This window comes from Salmo salar, chromosome 20 (genome assembly GCF_965601325.2).
Source record: "Salmo salar chromosome 20, fSalSal1, whole genome shotgun sequence".
NCBI lineage: Eukaryota > Metazoa > Chordata > Actinopteri > Salmoniformes > Salmonidae > Salmo > Salmo salar.
In genome coordinates, this window is record NC_138310.1 from 31,161,573 (window position 1) to 31,179,572 (window position 18,000).

The 18,000-nt window shown below is 47.0% G+C and overlaps 1 protein-coding gene across 2 annotated transcripts in view; it reads right to left on the reverse strand.

Moving 5' to 3' along the window:
- gpat2 (glycerol-3-phosphate acyltransferase 2, mitochondrial) overlaps positions 1–18,000 on the reverse strand; it is a 48,199-nt gene that overhangs the window by 21,055 nt on the left and 9,144 nt on the right. Inside the window, exons 3-9 of one of the 2 annotated variants that reach the window (XM_014161526.3) lie at positions 15,606–15,716; positions 9,951–10,024; positions 9,738–9,848; positions 8,174–8,296; positions 5,837–5,936; positions 3,122–3,255; positions 2,901–3,000 (exon numbers count right to left, since the gene is read on the reverse strand). In XM_014161526.3, the coding sequence (XP_014017001.1) occupies positions 2,901–3,000; positions 3,122–3,255; positions 5,837–5,936; positions 8,174–8,296; positions 9,738–9,848; positions 9,951–10,024; positions 15,606–15,716 (753 nt within the window). The remainder of the gene's footprint in view (positions 1–2,900; positions 3,001–3,121; positions 3,256–5,836; positions 5,937–8,173; positions 8,297–9,737; positions 9,849–9,950; positions 10,025–15,605; positions 15,717–18,000) is intronic. The other variant, XM_045703225.2, reaches the window with a different exon arrangement.

Below are 18,000 nucleotides of genomic sequence, written 5' to 3' on the forward strand. Positions count from 1 at the left end.
GTTGTAAAACAAGTTTAAACGACTCCAATCTAAGTGTACGTAAACTTACGACTTCAACTGTGTGTGTACACACACACACACACACACACACACACACACACACACACACACACACACACACAGCTCAAAAAAATAAAGGGAACACTAAAATAACACATCCTAGATCTGAATGAATGAAATCATCTTATTAAATACTTTTTTCTTTACATAGTTGAATGTGCTGACAACAAAATCACACAAAAATAAATCAATGGAAATCCAATTTATCAACCCATGGAGGTCTGGATTTGGAGTCACACTCAAAATTAAAGTGGAAAACCACACTACAGGCTGATCCAACTTTGATGTAATGTCCTTAAAAAAGTCAAAATGAGGCTCAGTAGTGTGTGTGGCCTCCACGTGCCTATATGACCTCCCTACAACGCCTGGGCATGCTCCTGATGAGGTGGTGGATGGTCTCCTGAGGGATCTCCTCCCAGACCTGGACTAAAGCATCCGCCAACTCCTGGACAGTCTGTGGTGCAACGTGGCGTTGGTGGATGGAGCGAGAGATGATGTCCCAGATGTGCTCAATTGGATTCAGGTCTGGGGAACGGGCGGGCCAGTCCATAGCATCAATGCCTTCCTCTTGCAGGAACTGCTGACACACTCCAGCCACATGAGGTCTAGCATTGTCTTGCATTAAGAGGAACCCAGGGCCAACCGCACCAGCATATGGTCTCACAAGGGGTCTGAGGATCTCATCTTGGTACCTAATGGCAGTCAGGCTACCTCTGGCGAGCACATGGAGGGCTGTGCGGCCCCCCAAAGAAATGCCACCCCACACCATGACTGACCCACCGCCAAACCGGTCATGCTGGAGGATGTTGCAGGCAGCAGAACGTTCTCCACGGCGTCTCCAGACTCTGTCACGTCTGTCACATGTGCTCAGTGTGAACCTGCTTTCATCTGTGAAGAGCACAGGGCGCCAGTGGCGAATTTGCCAATCTTGGTGTTCTGGAAAATGCCAAACGTCCTGCACGGTGTTGGGCTGTAAGCACAACCCCCACCTGTGGACGTCGGGCCCTCATACCACCCTCATGGAGTCTGTTTCTGACCGTTTGAGCAGACACATGCACATTTGTGGCCTGCTGGAGGTCATTTTGCAGGGCTCTGGCAGTGCTCCTCCTGCTCCTCCTTGCACAAAGGCGGAGGTAGCGGTCCTGCTGCTGGGTTGTTGCCCTCCTACGGCCTCCTCCACGTCTCCTGATGTACTGGCCTGTCTCCTGGTAGTGCCTCCAAGCTCTGGACACTGCGCTGACAGACACAGCAAACCTTCTTGCCACAGCTCGCATTGATGTGCCATCCTGGATGAGCTGCACTACCTGAGCCACTTGTGTGGGTTGTAGACTCCGTCTCATGCTACCACTAGAGTGAAAGCACCGCCAGCATTCAAAAGTGACCAAAACATCAGCCAGGAAGCATAGGAACTGAGAAGTGGTCTGTGGTCACCACCTGCAGAACCACTCCTTTATTGTGGGTGTCTTGCTAATTGCCTATAATTTCCACCTGTTGTCTATTCCATTTGCACAACAGCATGTGAAATTTATTGTCAATCAGTGTTGCTTCCTAAGTGGACAGTTTGATTTTACAGAAGTGTGATTGACTTGGAGTTACATTGTGTTGTTTAACTGTTCCCTTTATTTTTTTGAGCAGTATACACACACACACCACACACACACACACACACACACACACACACACACACACACACACACACACACACACACACACACACACACACACACACACACACACACACACACACACACACACACACACACACACACACACACACACACACACACACACACACACACACACACAGCAGGACAGACCAGTGATACTATAGGATGAGCTACAGTAGCTAGATGCTGCCAGAGCCTCAAGTTGTGTTTTTGCTTCTCAGACAGAGTGAATTAAATTACTATTGACCAGCAGACGAGCAGCCCTGTGAAATGAACTCAAACTAGCAGGTCTATTAACAATTGATGCACAGCCAATAGAAATACACACACAGCTGCCTCCCTCCATTTTTCCCTTACTTCCTCCTCCTCTCTCCTCTCCAGCCAACATAGATGCCACAGATTCTCTGGATGGAGATGGGTCTGACAGTGGGGGATGGAGCCGGAGTGTGGGATGGAGATGGGTCTGACAGTGGGGGATGGAGCCGGAGTGTGGGATGGAGATGGGTCTGACAGTGGGGGATGGAGCCGGAGTGTGGGATGGAGATGGGTCTGACAGTGGGGGATGGAGCCGGAATGTGGGATGGAGATGGGGCTGACAGTGGGGGATGGAGCCGGAGTGTGGGATGGAGATGGGGCTGACAGTGGGGGATGGAGCCGGAATGTGGGATGGAGATGGGTCTGACAGTGGGGGATGGAGCCAGAGTGTGGGATGGAGATGGGTCTGACAGTGGGGGATGGAGCCGGAGTGTGGGATGGAGATGGGTCTGACAGTGGGGGATGGAGCCGGAGTGTGGGATGGAGATGAGTCTGACAGTGGGGGATGGAGCTGGAGATGGGTCTGACAGTGGGGGATGGAGCTGGAGTGTGGGATGGAATTGGGTCTGACAGTGTGGGATGGAGCTGGAGATGGGTCTGACAGTGGGGGATGGAGCTGGAGTGTGGGATGGAAATGGGGCTGACAGTGTGGGATGGAGCCGGTGTGTGGGATGGAGCCGGAGTGTGGGATGGAGATGAGATGGGGACAGGCTGGGTTCGGGTTGAAGTTCTGCCATCAGCATGCCAAGGAGTGCAATAAAGATGGTGCGCGTGTGTGTTTAACCCAAGTTCCATTTCTCCCCTTCCCCTGAAATACGAAGGTCTCTCGAATCCACTTGTTGATGGAGACAGACTTACGGAGGTCATGACTGATGAGTAGAGGTTGTCGGTCTCTGCTTCCTGTTCTGTGATTGGATCTGGTGGGAGGAGGACCACGCCAAGTCTCTGCAGGACTGACCTATAGGAACAGGGTATACCAGTCAGGTGACAGGAAGAGAGTAGAGCAGCCAAACTGCCATACCAGGTTGTCTTTTTGTCAATCACTGACTGTCTGTGTGTGTGTTTGCGCACGCACGTACCTGAACCAGTTGTTGTGTATCTGTAGGTGACAGAGTGTGTATGGCACTCTCAGGTTGTGACAGAAGAGAACCAGGGGGATGAGAGCATAGTCCACGATACTCTGAGGCACACACACATACACCAGTGACGCACCCTGAAAAACAAAACACATTCATTCCTCCAATCGATCTTCTACACACACACACCTACATATCTTCTTACACTCTGATCAAATGTCTGTGTGTGCGTGTGTGTTCGCCAAAGTTTCCTGGGGGGGACGCAACCTTTATTTGAGGGTTAAAATATCCTTATCATCATCCTTAAATAGCCGATAGGTACACCTAAAATATGTCATGAGTCTTGTTAAAATATGTATAATTACAGTAAATTAGCTTCAAAACAACATTTTATTTTACGATGGTTATAGCATATTTTAATTTTAAAAAAGATTTTATTTTAACCTTTATTTAACTAGGCATGTCAGTTAAGAACAAATTCTTATTTTGCAATGACGGCCTACACCGGCCAAACCCGGACGACGCTGGGCCAAGTGTGTGCCACCCTATGGGACTCCCAATCACGGCCGGTTGTGATACAGCCTGGATTCGAACCAGTGACTGAGATGCAGTGCCTTAGACCGCTGCGCCACTCGGGAGCCCCATCACTATTGATTTAATATAGAGCCCTAGAAAGACCTTGTCTGACGACTCAAAATGAATTATTCTGCTGCTCTATGTTCGCTACATACGTCAGTCAGACTGCCATCGTTGAAGTCGTTTGTGGTGACGTCAAAATGAGGGGTGTTGTACAAAATAAAGTCATCAGTGATTGGATCGTCTCTAACCAGAGTATCAACGGCAATTACGAATTTTCTAAATGCAGCTTTACCCATGTGTGTTCTGGCTCTGGCCCAATGCATCGGTTTCTAGGACCAATAAGAACGGTTCAAATGTCTTTGCATTCTAGAAATAGTCGGGGAGATACTCAGATCCAGACCTAACGTCCATGGGCGTGGCGTAGCATTTGGCTGGAGCAAGGAGTTTGGGTAGCCAGGCAAAGAAAGACCCTCATACAGTGAGGGAAAAATTTGATTTGATCCCATGCTGATTTTGTACATTTGCCCACTTACAAAGAAATGATCAATCTATAATTTTAATGGTAGGTTTATTTGAACAGTGAGAGACGGAATAACAACAAAAAAATCCTGAAAAACGCATGTCAAAAATGTTATAAAATGATTTGCATTTTAACGAGGGAAATAAGTATTTGACCCCTCTGCAAAACATGACTTAGTACTTGGTGGAAAAACCCTTGTTGGCAATCAGAGGTCAGACGTTTCTTGTAGTTGGCCACCAGGTTTGCACACATCTCAGGAGGGATTTTGTCCCACTCCTCTTTGCAGATCTTCTCCAAGTCATTAAGGTTTCGAGGCTGACGTTTGGCAACTCGAACCTTCAGCTCCCTCCACAGATTTTCTATGGGATTAATGTCTGGAGACTGGCTAGGCCACTCCAGGACCTTAATGTGCTTCTTCTTGAGCCACTCCTTTGTTGCCTTGACCGTGTGTTTTGGGTCATTGTCATGCTGGAATACCCATCCACGACCCATTTTCAATGCCCTGGCTGAGGGAAGGAGGTTCTCACCCAAGATTTGACGGTACATGGCCCCGTCCATCGTCCCTTTGATGCGGTGAATTTGCCCTGTCCCCTTAGCAGAAAAACACCCCCAAAGCATAATGTTTCCACCTCCATGTTTGACGGTGGGGATGGTGTTCTGGGGTCATACGCAGCATTCCTCCTCCTCCAAACACGGCGAGTTGAGTTGATTCCAAAGAGCTCCATTTTGGTCCCATCTGACCACAACACTTTCATCCAGTTGTCCTCTGAATCATTCAGATGTTCATTGGCAAACTTCAGACGGACATGTATATGTGCTTTCTTGAGCAGGGGGACCTTGCGGGCACTGCAGGATTTCAGTCCTTCACGGCGTAGTGTGTTACCAATTGTTTTCTTGGTGACTATGGTCCCAGCTGCCTTGAGATCATTGACAAGATCCTCCTGTGTAGTTCTGGGCTGATTCCTCACCGTTCTCATGATCATTGCAACTCCACGAGGTGAGATTTTGCATGGAGCCCCAGGCCGAGGGAGATTGACAGTCCTTTTGTGTTTTTTTCATTTGCGAATAATCGCACCAACTGTTGTCACCTTCTCACCAAGCTGCTTGGCGATGGTCTTGTAGCCCATTCCAGCCTTGTGTAGGTCTACGATCTTGTCCCTGAAATCCTTGGAGAGCTCTTTGGTCTTGGCCATGGTGGAGAGTTTGGAATCTGATTGATTGATTGCTTCTGTGGACAGGTGTCTTTTATACAGGTAACAAGCTGAGATTAGGAGCACTCCCTTTAAGAGTGTGCTCCTAATCTCAGCTCGTTACCTGTATAAAAGACACCTGGGAGCCAGCAATCTTTCTGATTGAGAGGGGGTCAAATACTTATTTCCCTCATTAAAATGCAAATCAATTTATAACATTTTTTACATGCGTTTTTCTGGATTTTTTGTTGTTATTCTGTCTCACTGTTCAAATAAACCTACCATTAAAATTATAGACTGATCATTTCTTTGTCAGTGGGCAAACGTACAAAATCATCATGGGATCAAATACTTTTTTCCTTCACTGTCTCTATGGGGTACATATGAAAATGTCTGTATGACAGTGTGTGTGTGTGAGTGAGTGAATACCTGCTTTGAGGCTCTGTGCAGAGGAGCCATGTGGTTCAGGTTGACCTGAACACTGCAGAACACTGACCCAAACACCTTCAGCAACACCCAGCATACCAGCCTGGAGAGAGAGACAAACACCTTCAGCAACACCCAGCCTGGAGAGAGAGACAAACCCCTTCAGCAACACTCAGCCTACCAGCCTGGAGAGAGAGAGACAAACACCTTCAGCAACACTCAGCGTGGAGAGAGACAAACCCCTTCAGCAACACTCAGCCTAGAGAGAGAAACAAACCCCTTCAGCAACACCCAGCCTGGAGAGACAAACGCCTTCAGCAACACTCAGCCTAAAGAGAGAGACAAACCCCTTCAGCAACACTCAGCCTAAAGAGAGAGACAAACCCCTTCAGCAACACTCAGCCTAAAGAGAGAGAGACAAACCCCTTCAGCAACACTCAGCCTACCGGCCTGGAGAGAGAGACAAACACCTTCAGCAACACCCAGCCTGGAGAGAGAGAGAAACTCCTTCAGCCTAGAGAGAGAGACAAACCCCTTCAGCAACACTCAGCCTACCAGCCTGGAGAGAGAGAGAAACACCTTCCGCAACACCCAGTCTGGAGAGACAAACGCCTTCAGCAACACTCAGCCTAGAGAGAGACAAACCCCTTCAGCAACACTCAGCCTAGAGAGAGAGACAAACCCCTTCAGCGACACTCAGCCTAGAGAGAGAGACAAACCGCTTCAGCGACACTCAGCCTAGAGAGAGAGACAAACCGCTTCAGCGACACTCAGCCTAGAGAGAGAGACAAACTCCTTCAGCAACACTCAGCCTAGAGAGAGAGAGACAAACCCCTTCAGCAACACTCAGCCTAGAGGGAGACAAACCCCTTCAGCGACACTCAGCCTAGAGGGAGACAAACTCCTTCAGCAACACTCAGCCTGGAGAGAGACAAACCCCTTCAGCAACACTCAGCCTAGAGAGAGAGACAAACCCCTTCAGCAACACTCAGCCTAGAGAGAGAGACAAACCCCTTCAGCAACACTCAGCCTAGAGAGAGACAAACCCCTTCAGCAACACTCAGCCTAGAGAGAGAGACAAACCCCTTCAGCAACACTCAGCCTAGAGAGAGAGACAAACCCCTTCAGCAACACTCAGCCTAGAGAGAGACAAACACCTTCAGCAACACTCAGCCTACCGGCCTGGAGAGAGAGACAACCACCTTCAGCAACACCCAGCCTGGAGAGAGAGAGAAACTCCTTCAGCCTGGAGAGAGAGACAAACGCCTTCAGCAACACTCAGCCTAGAGAGAGAAACAAACCCCTTCAGCAACACTCAGCCTAGAGAGAGAAACAAACCCCTTCAGCAACACTCAGCCTAGAGAGAGAAACAAACACCTTCAGCAACACTCAGCCTAGAGAGAGAAACAAACCCTTTCAGCAACACTCAGCCTACCAGCCTGGAGAGAGACAAACCCCTTCAGCAACACTTAGCCTAGAGAGAGACAAACCCTAAAAACATAGCTGTATGTGAGCTCAATCAAGCAATTATTTCAAAAGAATTGTAAAGCCCTTTCAACCTCAGCAGTTGTCACAAAGTGCTTTACAGAGCTCTCAGGAGTGCTCTAATTCTAAAGAGTGTTTGTGAGGGAAAGATAGGAGAAACATGACACTGATATGGAGAAAGCGCAGGGTAAACCCATTTGAATTTAATCACTTGAATCAGTTCTTTGTAGTTTGACAACCCTGTTTGTAAGCTTTTAAATGATATCAAACTTTTAGATTTTCCAGTGATGAAGGCATTCAGGTCCAAAAAGTCCCCTTTTGAGCACTTCTACAATGGACAAACATGAAACGTTTTGTTTAAATCAAAAAGGATGCTATGAAAAAGTAAATGAATTGAAATGGATTTACCCCGAGGGGGAGGGGTAGAAAGAGAGAGAAGATAAAGAGGATCAGATGACATTGGCTGGAAATTAGATGGAAGTCGTGGGGGGAGAGAGAGTGCGTGCGAGAGCGAGCGCTGGTGGAGAGAAGTAGACAGATTTTAAAGACAACCACAATAGAATTCCAATGACCGAGTATATCTACTGGGGATGGAATTGAAAAGAGAATTTTCAATTCCATCCGGGCCGACATTATATTCCACCATCTATGGAATCTGAAAGGCAGTGAAATTCAGAAGGCAGGTCAAATTAGCTCCAAGACAGGATTTCAATGACATTCCAAAAACAAATTCCAAGATTTATGGAACAGACAGTTAATCCCAAATGGCACTCTATTCCCTTTTTTCACTACTTTTGATCGGGCTCTATGGGCCTTTTGGGACGCATCCACAACCAGCCGGACAGACAGACCCACCGTATAAGCTGTGGAGAGATGCAGGTGTTGATGAGGGGGAAGTAGGGGATAAGGTGGGTGAGTGAGCCCCGGGTGTCTCCCCCCGCTGGTGCCATGTCTGGTGAGGAGAGAGCCTTCTGCACCCTGAAACACACATACGTTGGGATAGGAAACACAGGACAAAACAGCCATTTTACTTAACACGTGCACAAACACGTATGCACGCACTCATACACACAACCACTTGGGGTGAGCTTGGGTGAGTTCCCAGCCATCAAGGACGTACATGCAAGGGGGTGTCTGAGAAAGGCCAGAAAATGGCTAAAGACTCCAGCCACCCGAGACATGGACTGTTCTCCATACTCCCGTCCGGCAGATGGTACCGGTGCATCAAAGCTCAGAACGACAGACTCTTAAACAGTTTTTATCCCCTGACCATAAGACTGTTAAAAGGCTAACTACTACTACTCGCCCTCACACCTACGCTGCTGCTAAAATCCTTAATTAGATTTATTATTTCCACTACGCTGCTGTTCATTGATTGCCATTATCTATCTATTTTATCCTGCTATTGGCCACTATTACTCCCGTTCACATTTATACACTCACCGGACAGTTTATTAGGTACACCCATCTAGTACTGGGTCGGACGCCCTTTGCCTCCAGACCAACCTGAATTAATCAGGAGAAGGATTCTACAAGGTGTCGGAAATGTTAGTTTGGTATCAAGGAACCTATCGTGTGCCATGAAAACATTCCCCACACAAGTACACTACCGCTACCAGCCTGTACGAACCAGGATGGGTTCATGGACCTCTCAACAAGCTGTTTTTGCCCACAGGACTGCCGCTGACTGGATGTTTTTTGTTTGTCACACCATTCTCTGTAAACCCTAGACACGATCATGCGTGAAAAGCCAAGGAGGGAATTCGTTTGAGTTACTGGATCTGGGACGCCTGGCACCGACGATCATACCGCGGTCAAAGTCGCTTAAGCCACTCGTTTTGCCTGTTCTAACATTGACTCAAACCATTTTTGTGAATGGGGTGGTGTACCTAATAAACTGGCATGTGAGTGTATATCTGCTGGTCCCAGTGGTTTTCAATTAATGTGGTCTTGTTTTTTCCAGAGAGAGAGAGAGTTTAGGTACATAGCGATCCATTTGTTATATGTCTGCAGGAACGATCCATTTTCGCTATACTATTTTTTAAAGTGATTACTGCACTGTTGTGTAGAGCTTGCTAGTTAAACATTTACGCTTCAAACACACCGACAGCATCATTGCGCAAAATAGTATGCAGCATCATCTGGACATGTGTGCAACAAAAGTTCAACATTCACCTTCTGCTACCATTTCTGTCAAGCCGTCTACACATACAGTTTGACACATACGTTCAATAAATCCAACATCTGCACCACACAGAACGCACTGCAACTGCCTCTGCAACACAATGCTGCACAGCAAACGCAGCGTTTCATTGGAAATTAATGTAATTCTGGTGTACCAAAATGCAATGACGCCATCGGTGTGTTCGAAGCGTTAACTGTACTTATGCATGCAACAATAAAGCTTGAACACACACACCTGTTGCTTTGGGAGACTCGCTCCACTCTGTCAGTAGCAGGACTAGGGTAGACCCTGCAGCCTCTGACCAACAGCACACAGCACACTCTCCTCACCAGCCAACCACGATACCTACAACACCCAGGAAACATCACATCATTGTGTGTTTGCATGCAGTGTAAGGCCGTGGAGGTCTGTGTGTGTGTGTGTGTGTAATATATGTGTTACGTCTACCTGGTGTGGGTCTCATTGACACTCAGTAGATTATGGAAGCCCAGAGAGGGTATGGTCTGTCCCAGCTTCTTGCCCTGAAACACAACCTAGTTGGTTAGACCAGTCCAAAGACTACTACACACTATCAGTACCACACCTCATAATAATGGCTGGAATTGAGTGATGGAATGGTATGAAACACACGTTTGATGTGATTGACACCGTTCCATGAATTTTGTTCCAGACATTACTATGAACCCATCCTGATTTAAAGTGCCTCCAGCCACCACTGCTGCAGAGATTGACTGATGTGAACAGTAAACGTCCTCTAAGGACTTCATTTAAATGGGGCCATTTATTAGGACATGACTGGGTTTGCTAAATGTGCTTTGTGTGTCAGGTCAACCCCATCTCTATAGGTACACCTCAATAGCCTCTCTCTATAGACCCTTTTCCAGTACACGACACACTGACGTCGCGCACAGATGCGCACGACTCTTGGCGGCAGTAAGAAAGCCATCACCATTTGCGGCCATTCAACATTTAGATTTACGTTTTTATTACTTCTAAACTTAATAAGTTTTTTGGGTTCTCATACGCTTACAATGATGTTTTGATTCTTGCTTGAACAGTCGCTAAGATTATATTTTGTGATTGTTTTGCAAAATAACTATTTTGGATGAAACAGTTGTTAGCTAGAATGCTAACACTCCTTCTTATAAGCTGTAGCAAAAACTAGCCAAAGAGAAATTTTACTGGTTGAAGTTTAAGTGTTTAAGTATAATGTAATTGATTTGCAATGATGACACAAACAACATATTAAGCAAGATATTCATACATTAATCCAATTATAATCCAAAAGTAGGGTGAAATAAGCTACATGTAAATAGAGACGGTTCAATAAGAACGCCCTGTGTTCTGCCACCCTCATGCGGCAAAGTCTGCAAACACAGAAAGGGGTCTTATAGGCACCCCCTCCATAGGCTCGCTCTCTGGGCACCCCCCCATAGGCTCGCTCTCTGGGCGGCACCCCCCATAGGCTCGCTCTCTGGGCGGCACCCCCTCCATAGGCTCGCTCTCTGGGCGGCACCCCCTCCATAGGCTCGCTCCCTGGGCACCCCCTCCATAGGCTCGCTCTCTGGGCACCCCCTCCATAGGCTCGCTCTCTGGCCACCCCCTCCATAGGCTCGCTCTCTGGGCACCCCCTCCATAGGCTCGCTCTCTGGGCACCCCCTCCATAGGCTCGCTCTCTGGGCACCCCCTCCATAGGCTCGCTCTCTGGGCACCCCCTCCATAGGCTCGCTCTCTGGGCACCCCCTCCATAGGCTCGCTCTCTGGGCACCCCCTCCATAGGCTCGCTCTCTGGGCACCCCCTCCATAGGCTCGCTCTCTGGGCACCCCCTCCATAGGCTCGCTCTCTGGGCACCCCCTCCATAGGCTCGCTCTCTGGGCACCCCCTCCATAGGCTCGCTCTCTGGGCACCCCCTCCATAGGCTCGCTCTCCGGGCACTGATCGGTTGAAAAGCATGCATTTAGTTTTACTAGCATTTAAGAGCAGTTGGAGGCCACGGAAGGAGTGTTGTATGGCATTGAAGCTTGTCTGGAAGTTTGTTAACACAGTGTCCAAAGAAGGGCCAGAAGTATCCAGAATGGTGTTGTCTGCGTAGAGGTGGATCAGAGAATCACCCGCAGCAAAAGCGACATTGATATATACAGAGAAAAGAGTCGGCCAGAGAATTGAACCCTGTGGCACCCCCATAGAGACTGCCAGAGGTCCGGACAACAGGCCCTCCGATTTGACACAACTCTATCTCTATCTGAGAAGTAGTTGGTGAATCAGGCTAGGCAGTCATTTGAGAAACCAAGGCTATTGAGTCCGCCGATAAGAATGTGGTGATTGACAGAGTCGAAAGCCTTGGCCAGGTCGATGAAGATGGCTGCACAGTACTGTCTTTCATCGATGGCGGTTATGATATCGTTTAGGACCTTCAGCGTTGCTAAGGTGCACCCATAACCAGCTCGGAAACCAGATTGCATAGCGGAGAAGGTACAGTAGGATTCAAAATGGTCAGTGATCTGGCTTTAGAAAGGGCAGGATAGATATAGGTCTATAACAGTTTGGGTCTAGAGTGTCTCCCCCTTTGAAAGGGGGATGACCGAGGCAGCTTTCCAATCTTTAGTGATCTCAGATGATACGAAAGAGGTTGAATAGGCTAGTAATAGGGGTTGCAACAATTGCGGCGGATAAATTTAGAAAGAGAGGTTCCAGATTGTCAAGCCCAGCTGATTTGTAGGGGTCTTGATTTTACAGCTCTTTCAGAACATCAGCTATCTGGATTTGGGTGAAGGAGAAGCGCGTGGGGGGGGCTTGGGCAAGTTGCTGCGGGGGGTGCAGAGCTGTTGGCCGGGGTAGGGGTAGCCAGGTGGAAAGCAAGGCCAGCTGTAGAAAAATGCTTATTGAAATTCTCAACTATAGTGGATTTACCGGTGGTGACAGTGTTTCCTAGCCTCAGTGCAGTGGGCAGCTGCTCTTATTCTCCATGGACTTAAGTGTCCCAAAACGTTTGGAAATTTGTGTTACAGAATGCAAAATTCTGTTTGAAAAAGCTAGCTTTTGCTTTCCTGACGGACTGTGTATATTGGTTCCTAACTTATATGCATATCGCGGGGGCTATTCGACACTAATGCAGTACGCCACATGATGTTTTTGTGCTGGTCAAGGGCAGTTAAGTCTGGAGTGAACCAAGGGCTATATCTGTTCTTAGTTCTACATTTAAAAAAATGGGGCATGCTTATTTAAAGAATAACCAGGTGTCCTCTACTGACGGGATGAGGTCAATATCCTTCCAGGACACCAGGGATCCTTCCTGCCAGGGCGATTAGAAAGGCCTGCTTGCTGAAGTGTTTTAGGGAGCGTTTGACAGTGAAGAGGGGTGGTTGTTTGACCGCAGACCCATTACAGATGCAGGCAATGAGGCAGTGGTCGCTGAGATCCTGGTTGAAGACAGCAGAGGTGTATTTAAAGGGCAGGTTGGTCAGGATGATATCTATGAGGGTGCCCGTGTTTACGGATTTGGGGTTGTACCTGGTAGGTTCCTCGATCATTTGTGTGAGATTGAGGGCATCTAGCTTAGATTGTAGGACGGACGGGGTGTTAAGCATATCCTAGTTTAGGTCACCCAACAGTACGAACTCTGAAGATAAATGAGGGGCAATCAATTCGCATATGGAGTCCAGGGCACAACGGGGGCTGAGGGGGGCTATAGCAGGCGGCAACAGTGAGAGACTTATTCTGGAAAGGTGGATTTTTAGAAGTAGAAGCTCAAACTGGTTTGGGTACAGACCTGGATAGCATGACAGAACTCTGCAAGCTCTCTGCAGTAGATTGCGACCCCGCCCCTTTTGACAGTTCTATCTTGGCGGAAAATGCTGTAGTTGGGGAAATTTCCGAATTTTTGGTGGCCTTCCTAAGCCAGGATTCAGACATGGCTAGGACATCAGGGTTGGTGGAGTGTGCTAAAGCAGTGAATAAAACAAACTTAGGGAGGAGGCTTCTGATGTTAACATGCATGAAACCAAGGCTTTTACGGTTACAGAAGTTAACAAATGATAGCGCCTGGGGAATAGGAGTGGTACTGGAGTCTATAGGGCCTGGGTTAAGCTCTACATCACCAGAGGAACAGAGTAGGAGTAGGGTAAGGGTATGGCTAAAGGCTATAAGAAATGGTCATCTAGTGCGTTGGGAACAGGGAATAAAAGGAGCAGATTTCTGGGCATTGTAGAATAGATTCAGGGCATAATGTACAAGGGTAAGGCAGGATGTGAGTAAACCTAGGCGTTGAGTGACGAGAGGTTTCATCTCTGGTGGGACCAGTTAAGGTCTCCGCATGTGTGGGGGGTGGGACAAAAGAGCTATCTAAGGTAAGGTGAGCGGGACTGAAACAATAAGGACTAACCGAGAGAGGCATAAAGCAGTCATAGGTGTTGATCGGGAGAGCTAAGACAACAACGGGTAAATGGCGATGAAAGGGCAGAGCAGGTCAGTTAGGTACATACAGGACCTGAGTTCGAGGCTGGGGCCAACAGATAAACAAAATGAGGTACCGTGTTATTGTAACAGTCCGGGGGGCATCAGCTGTGTAGCCGAGTGATCATAGGGTCCAAAGAACAGCAATAGGTTAGTCAGGGAGACGTTCAGTAGTCAGTACTACGCTAGGTGAGTGGGAGACACGGCGCTTAGAAAGCTAGCGGGCCGGGGTAAGAAGATGGATCTTCGGCGACATCGCAACAGAAAAGCCTGTTGCGATGTCGGCAGACCAGACAACGTCGGCAGACCAGTCGTGATGGATCGGCGGGGTTCCGCATCGACAAAGGGTCCAGGCCAATTGGCAAAAGAGGTATTGTAGCCCTAGAATTAGCTGGTATATGGGCCTAGCTCGTGGCTAGCTCAAGGCTAACTGGTGCTTGCTTTGGGACAGAGGCGTTAGCTAACAGTAACCACTCGGTAGCAGCTAGCTAGCTGCAATGATCCGGTGTAATGATCCAGAGCGGCAGAAATCCGGTGATGTGGTAGGGGGAAGCAGTTTGATATGCTCTGGGTTGATATCGCGCTGTGCAGACTGGCATGTATTGTCCGTGCTAAAGCTGGCGGTGTCCGAGCTAAAAGGTGAAGACCTCTAGCCGTGGCTAATAAAGACTAGTAGCTAGTTAGCTGGCTAGCTCCTGACAGAGGTTCCAGTTATAAGGAATAAAAATAGCTGATGCGTACCACATTGGGTGAGGCGGGTTGCAGGAAAGTATATTTAGTTTGTAAACAGAAAGTGAGATTAAAATGTATACAAGAAAAGAAAAAGCCGGCTATTTACACGGGATAAGACAAAGACACGATCGACTGCTACACCATCTTGGATTTGCATCTGCTACGCCATCTTGGATTTGCATTAGTCTGAAAACAGTAGTTAGTGTGTCAAAATGGAGGAACACAAGGAAAAGGAAGACACTATTGAGAAGCACTCTCTTTTATAAACCCGGTGGTTCGAGCCCTGAATGCCCGAAAGCTACAGTATGTCAGACCATATACAATAGGTATGACAAAAAATAAGTATTTACTGTTCTAATTACGTTGGTAACCAGTTCATAATAGCAATAAGCCACCTCAGGGGTTTGTGGTATATGGCCAATATACCACGGCTAAGGGCTATATCCAGGCACTCTGCGTTGCGTCGTCCTTAAGAACAGCCCTTAGCTGTGGAATATTGGACATATACCACAAACCCCTGAGGTCATATTGCTTAATTATACAACGGGTGGTTTGGAATTCCCATTGTTAGAGCCTATCCTGCCCATGATATACAAGACAACCACAGGAGGTTGGTGGCAACTTAATTTGGGAGAATGGGCTTATGGTAATGACTGGAGCGGACTTAGTGGAATGGTATCAAATACATCAAACAAATGGTTTCCAGGTGTTTGATGCCATTTGCGCCGTTCCGGACATTATTATGAGCCGTTCTCCCCTCAGCAGCCTCTACTGGAGACAACATACACATGGCCTGTACATTCATAAAAAGTGCCATTGTTTACGTTGTTACCTAGCAACGCACTACTACTCCTCCTCGGGCCTTATTGCTTAAGTACCCACCTCGCCTCGCTCTCCATTCCCCTCCCCCTACTTACCAGGCTGTCAGGGGTACACTGGTGGCAACATTGTCCTACAGATGGTCTGAATTTCCCGAGGTAGGGAGCTACAGTCTTCAGCTTCTTCTTGATCTTCGACCCCCACGACAACTAACAGGGAGAGAATGTAGAGATATCGCATTAACATACACACAAAATCACAATGTAAATTGACAACAGCATCAACTCTGAGTCAACATGCTTCATATTAGGTATTGTTCTTATATCATCCGGCATAAAGACATGATCTTATATCAACAATATGTCATAAACATGTCAACATGTCTAACACAAACCGGATTGTCACTGTATAGGACTTTTGAGCGTTGACTTTCAAACTAGCTAAGTGGCAGTAGAATGTGTTTACATGACATCCCTGTCAGTGAGACCAAATCCATTATTATTCTGTCTACTCCCCAACACACAAGTATTATGCTGTGTGTGTGTGCGCATGTGTAACAGACAAAGGCATTGATTGGCTTGCTTGTAGTGTAGCACAGGACCACGGTAATATCACTTTACCAAAATGCCATGATACCAAGATTTTAGAATACCGTAGTACTGTTTCATACGATACTACCAACGTTTTCAGCCCGACCGATCTAAAGAACCTGCGGGCGCCTGCTCGAAAATGTTTCTCAAGTCAGTTTTGTTTATAAATTCTGTTGAATTTAAGCAACAGCCACTAGTCTCTTGAATGAGCAGGCAATAATACCCACTTCACTTTGTTTAAAAAAAATATATAATTTAACTGTGATGTGAGCGGGGATGCAGACCCAGACGAGTCTTATGTTGTTAGAGTTGTATATTTGTTACATTGGAGCAGCCCACAAAGCGATACATTGTATTATTTCATCACCTGTTACAACCAAGAGCACAGACCAGTCCGAGTAGACTTTGAAAGTTCCCTGACATGCAGCCTCTGAGTGCCAGAGAGGGAAAATGGAGCAGAGAAAACATCTTGTCTCTAGTATAACCAGTGAAAACAATATGACCCATATTACCAGAGATGCCTCTCATTCTACCTATCAGGATTCATGCACATTTGCTATAATTTCATAAACCATGTCACGGGCCTTTTACACTAATCCTGGGTCGCTAATTATTGGTTTGGTAACAGACAACGTTGTTCAGTCATGTTACCCAGCTAGCTAACAGCCTGGTAACTTGACAGTGGGTTTAGGCAAATGTAATTGGCACAGGAAGAAAGGAAAAGAGTATGCTACTCATGAGGGGTATTTCAAAAGGAAGAATTCATTTAGACCTAATGTAAGCCTACACTATATCAAATCTATTTACTTCTGGTGCTCCTTCAATTCTGTTTGGTGCCTATCATTTTAAAAGTTGGGAGTAGTGTGTGTATGTGTGTTTGTGGGAGAGAGAGAGTGGTGTGTGTTTTATGAGAGTGAGGGAGACAGAGGGTGTGAGGAAGTGCGTGTGTTAACTGAAAAGACGTGTCAGTAAGGGGAAAACACTGCGTAATGACATGCAGATCATTATGCATGTATATCACAGGAGGTTGTTGGCACCTTAATTGGGGAGGACAGGCTAGTGGTAATGGCTGGAGCGGAATAAGTGGAATGGTATCAAACACATGGTTTCTGTGTGCTTGATGCCATTCCATTTGTGCCATTCCAGCCATCATTATGAGCCATTCTCCCTTCAGCAGCCTCCACTAATGAACAGTCGTGGCCAAAAGTTTTGAGAATTACAGAAATATTAATTTTCACAAAGTTTGCGGTTTGAGTGTCTTTCGATATTTTTGTCAGATGTTACTATGGGATACTGATGTATAATTACAAGCATTTCATAAGTGTCAAAGGCTTTTATTGACAATTACATGAAGTTGATGCAAAAAGTCAATATTTGCAGTGTTGACCCTTCTTTTTCAAGACCTCTGCAATCCACCCTGGCATGCTGTCAATTAACTTCTGGGCAGCCCATTCTTGCATAATCAATGCTTGGAGTTTGTCAGAATTTGTGGGGTTTTGTTTGTCTACCCGCCTCTTGACGATTGACCATAAGTTCTCAATGGGATTAAGGTCTGGGGAGTTTCCTGGCCATGGACCCAAAATATTGATGTTTTGTTCCCCGAGCCACTTAGTTATCACTTTCGCCTTATGGCAAGGTGCTCCATCATGCTGGAAAATGCATTGTTTGTCACCAAACTGTTCCTGGATGGTTGGGAGAAGTTGCTCTCGGAGGATGTGTTGGTACCATTCTTCATTCATGACTGTGTTCTTAGGCAAAATTGTGAGTGAGCCCACTCCCTTGGCTGAAAAGCAACCCCACACATGAATAGTCTCAGGATGCTTTACTGTTGGCATGACACAGGACTGATGGTAGCGTTCACCTTGTCTTCTCCGGACAAGCTTTTTTCCAGATGCCCCAAACA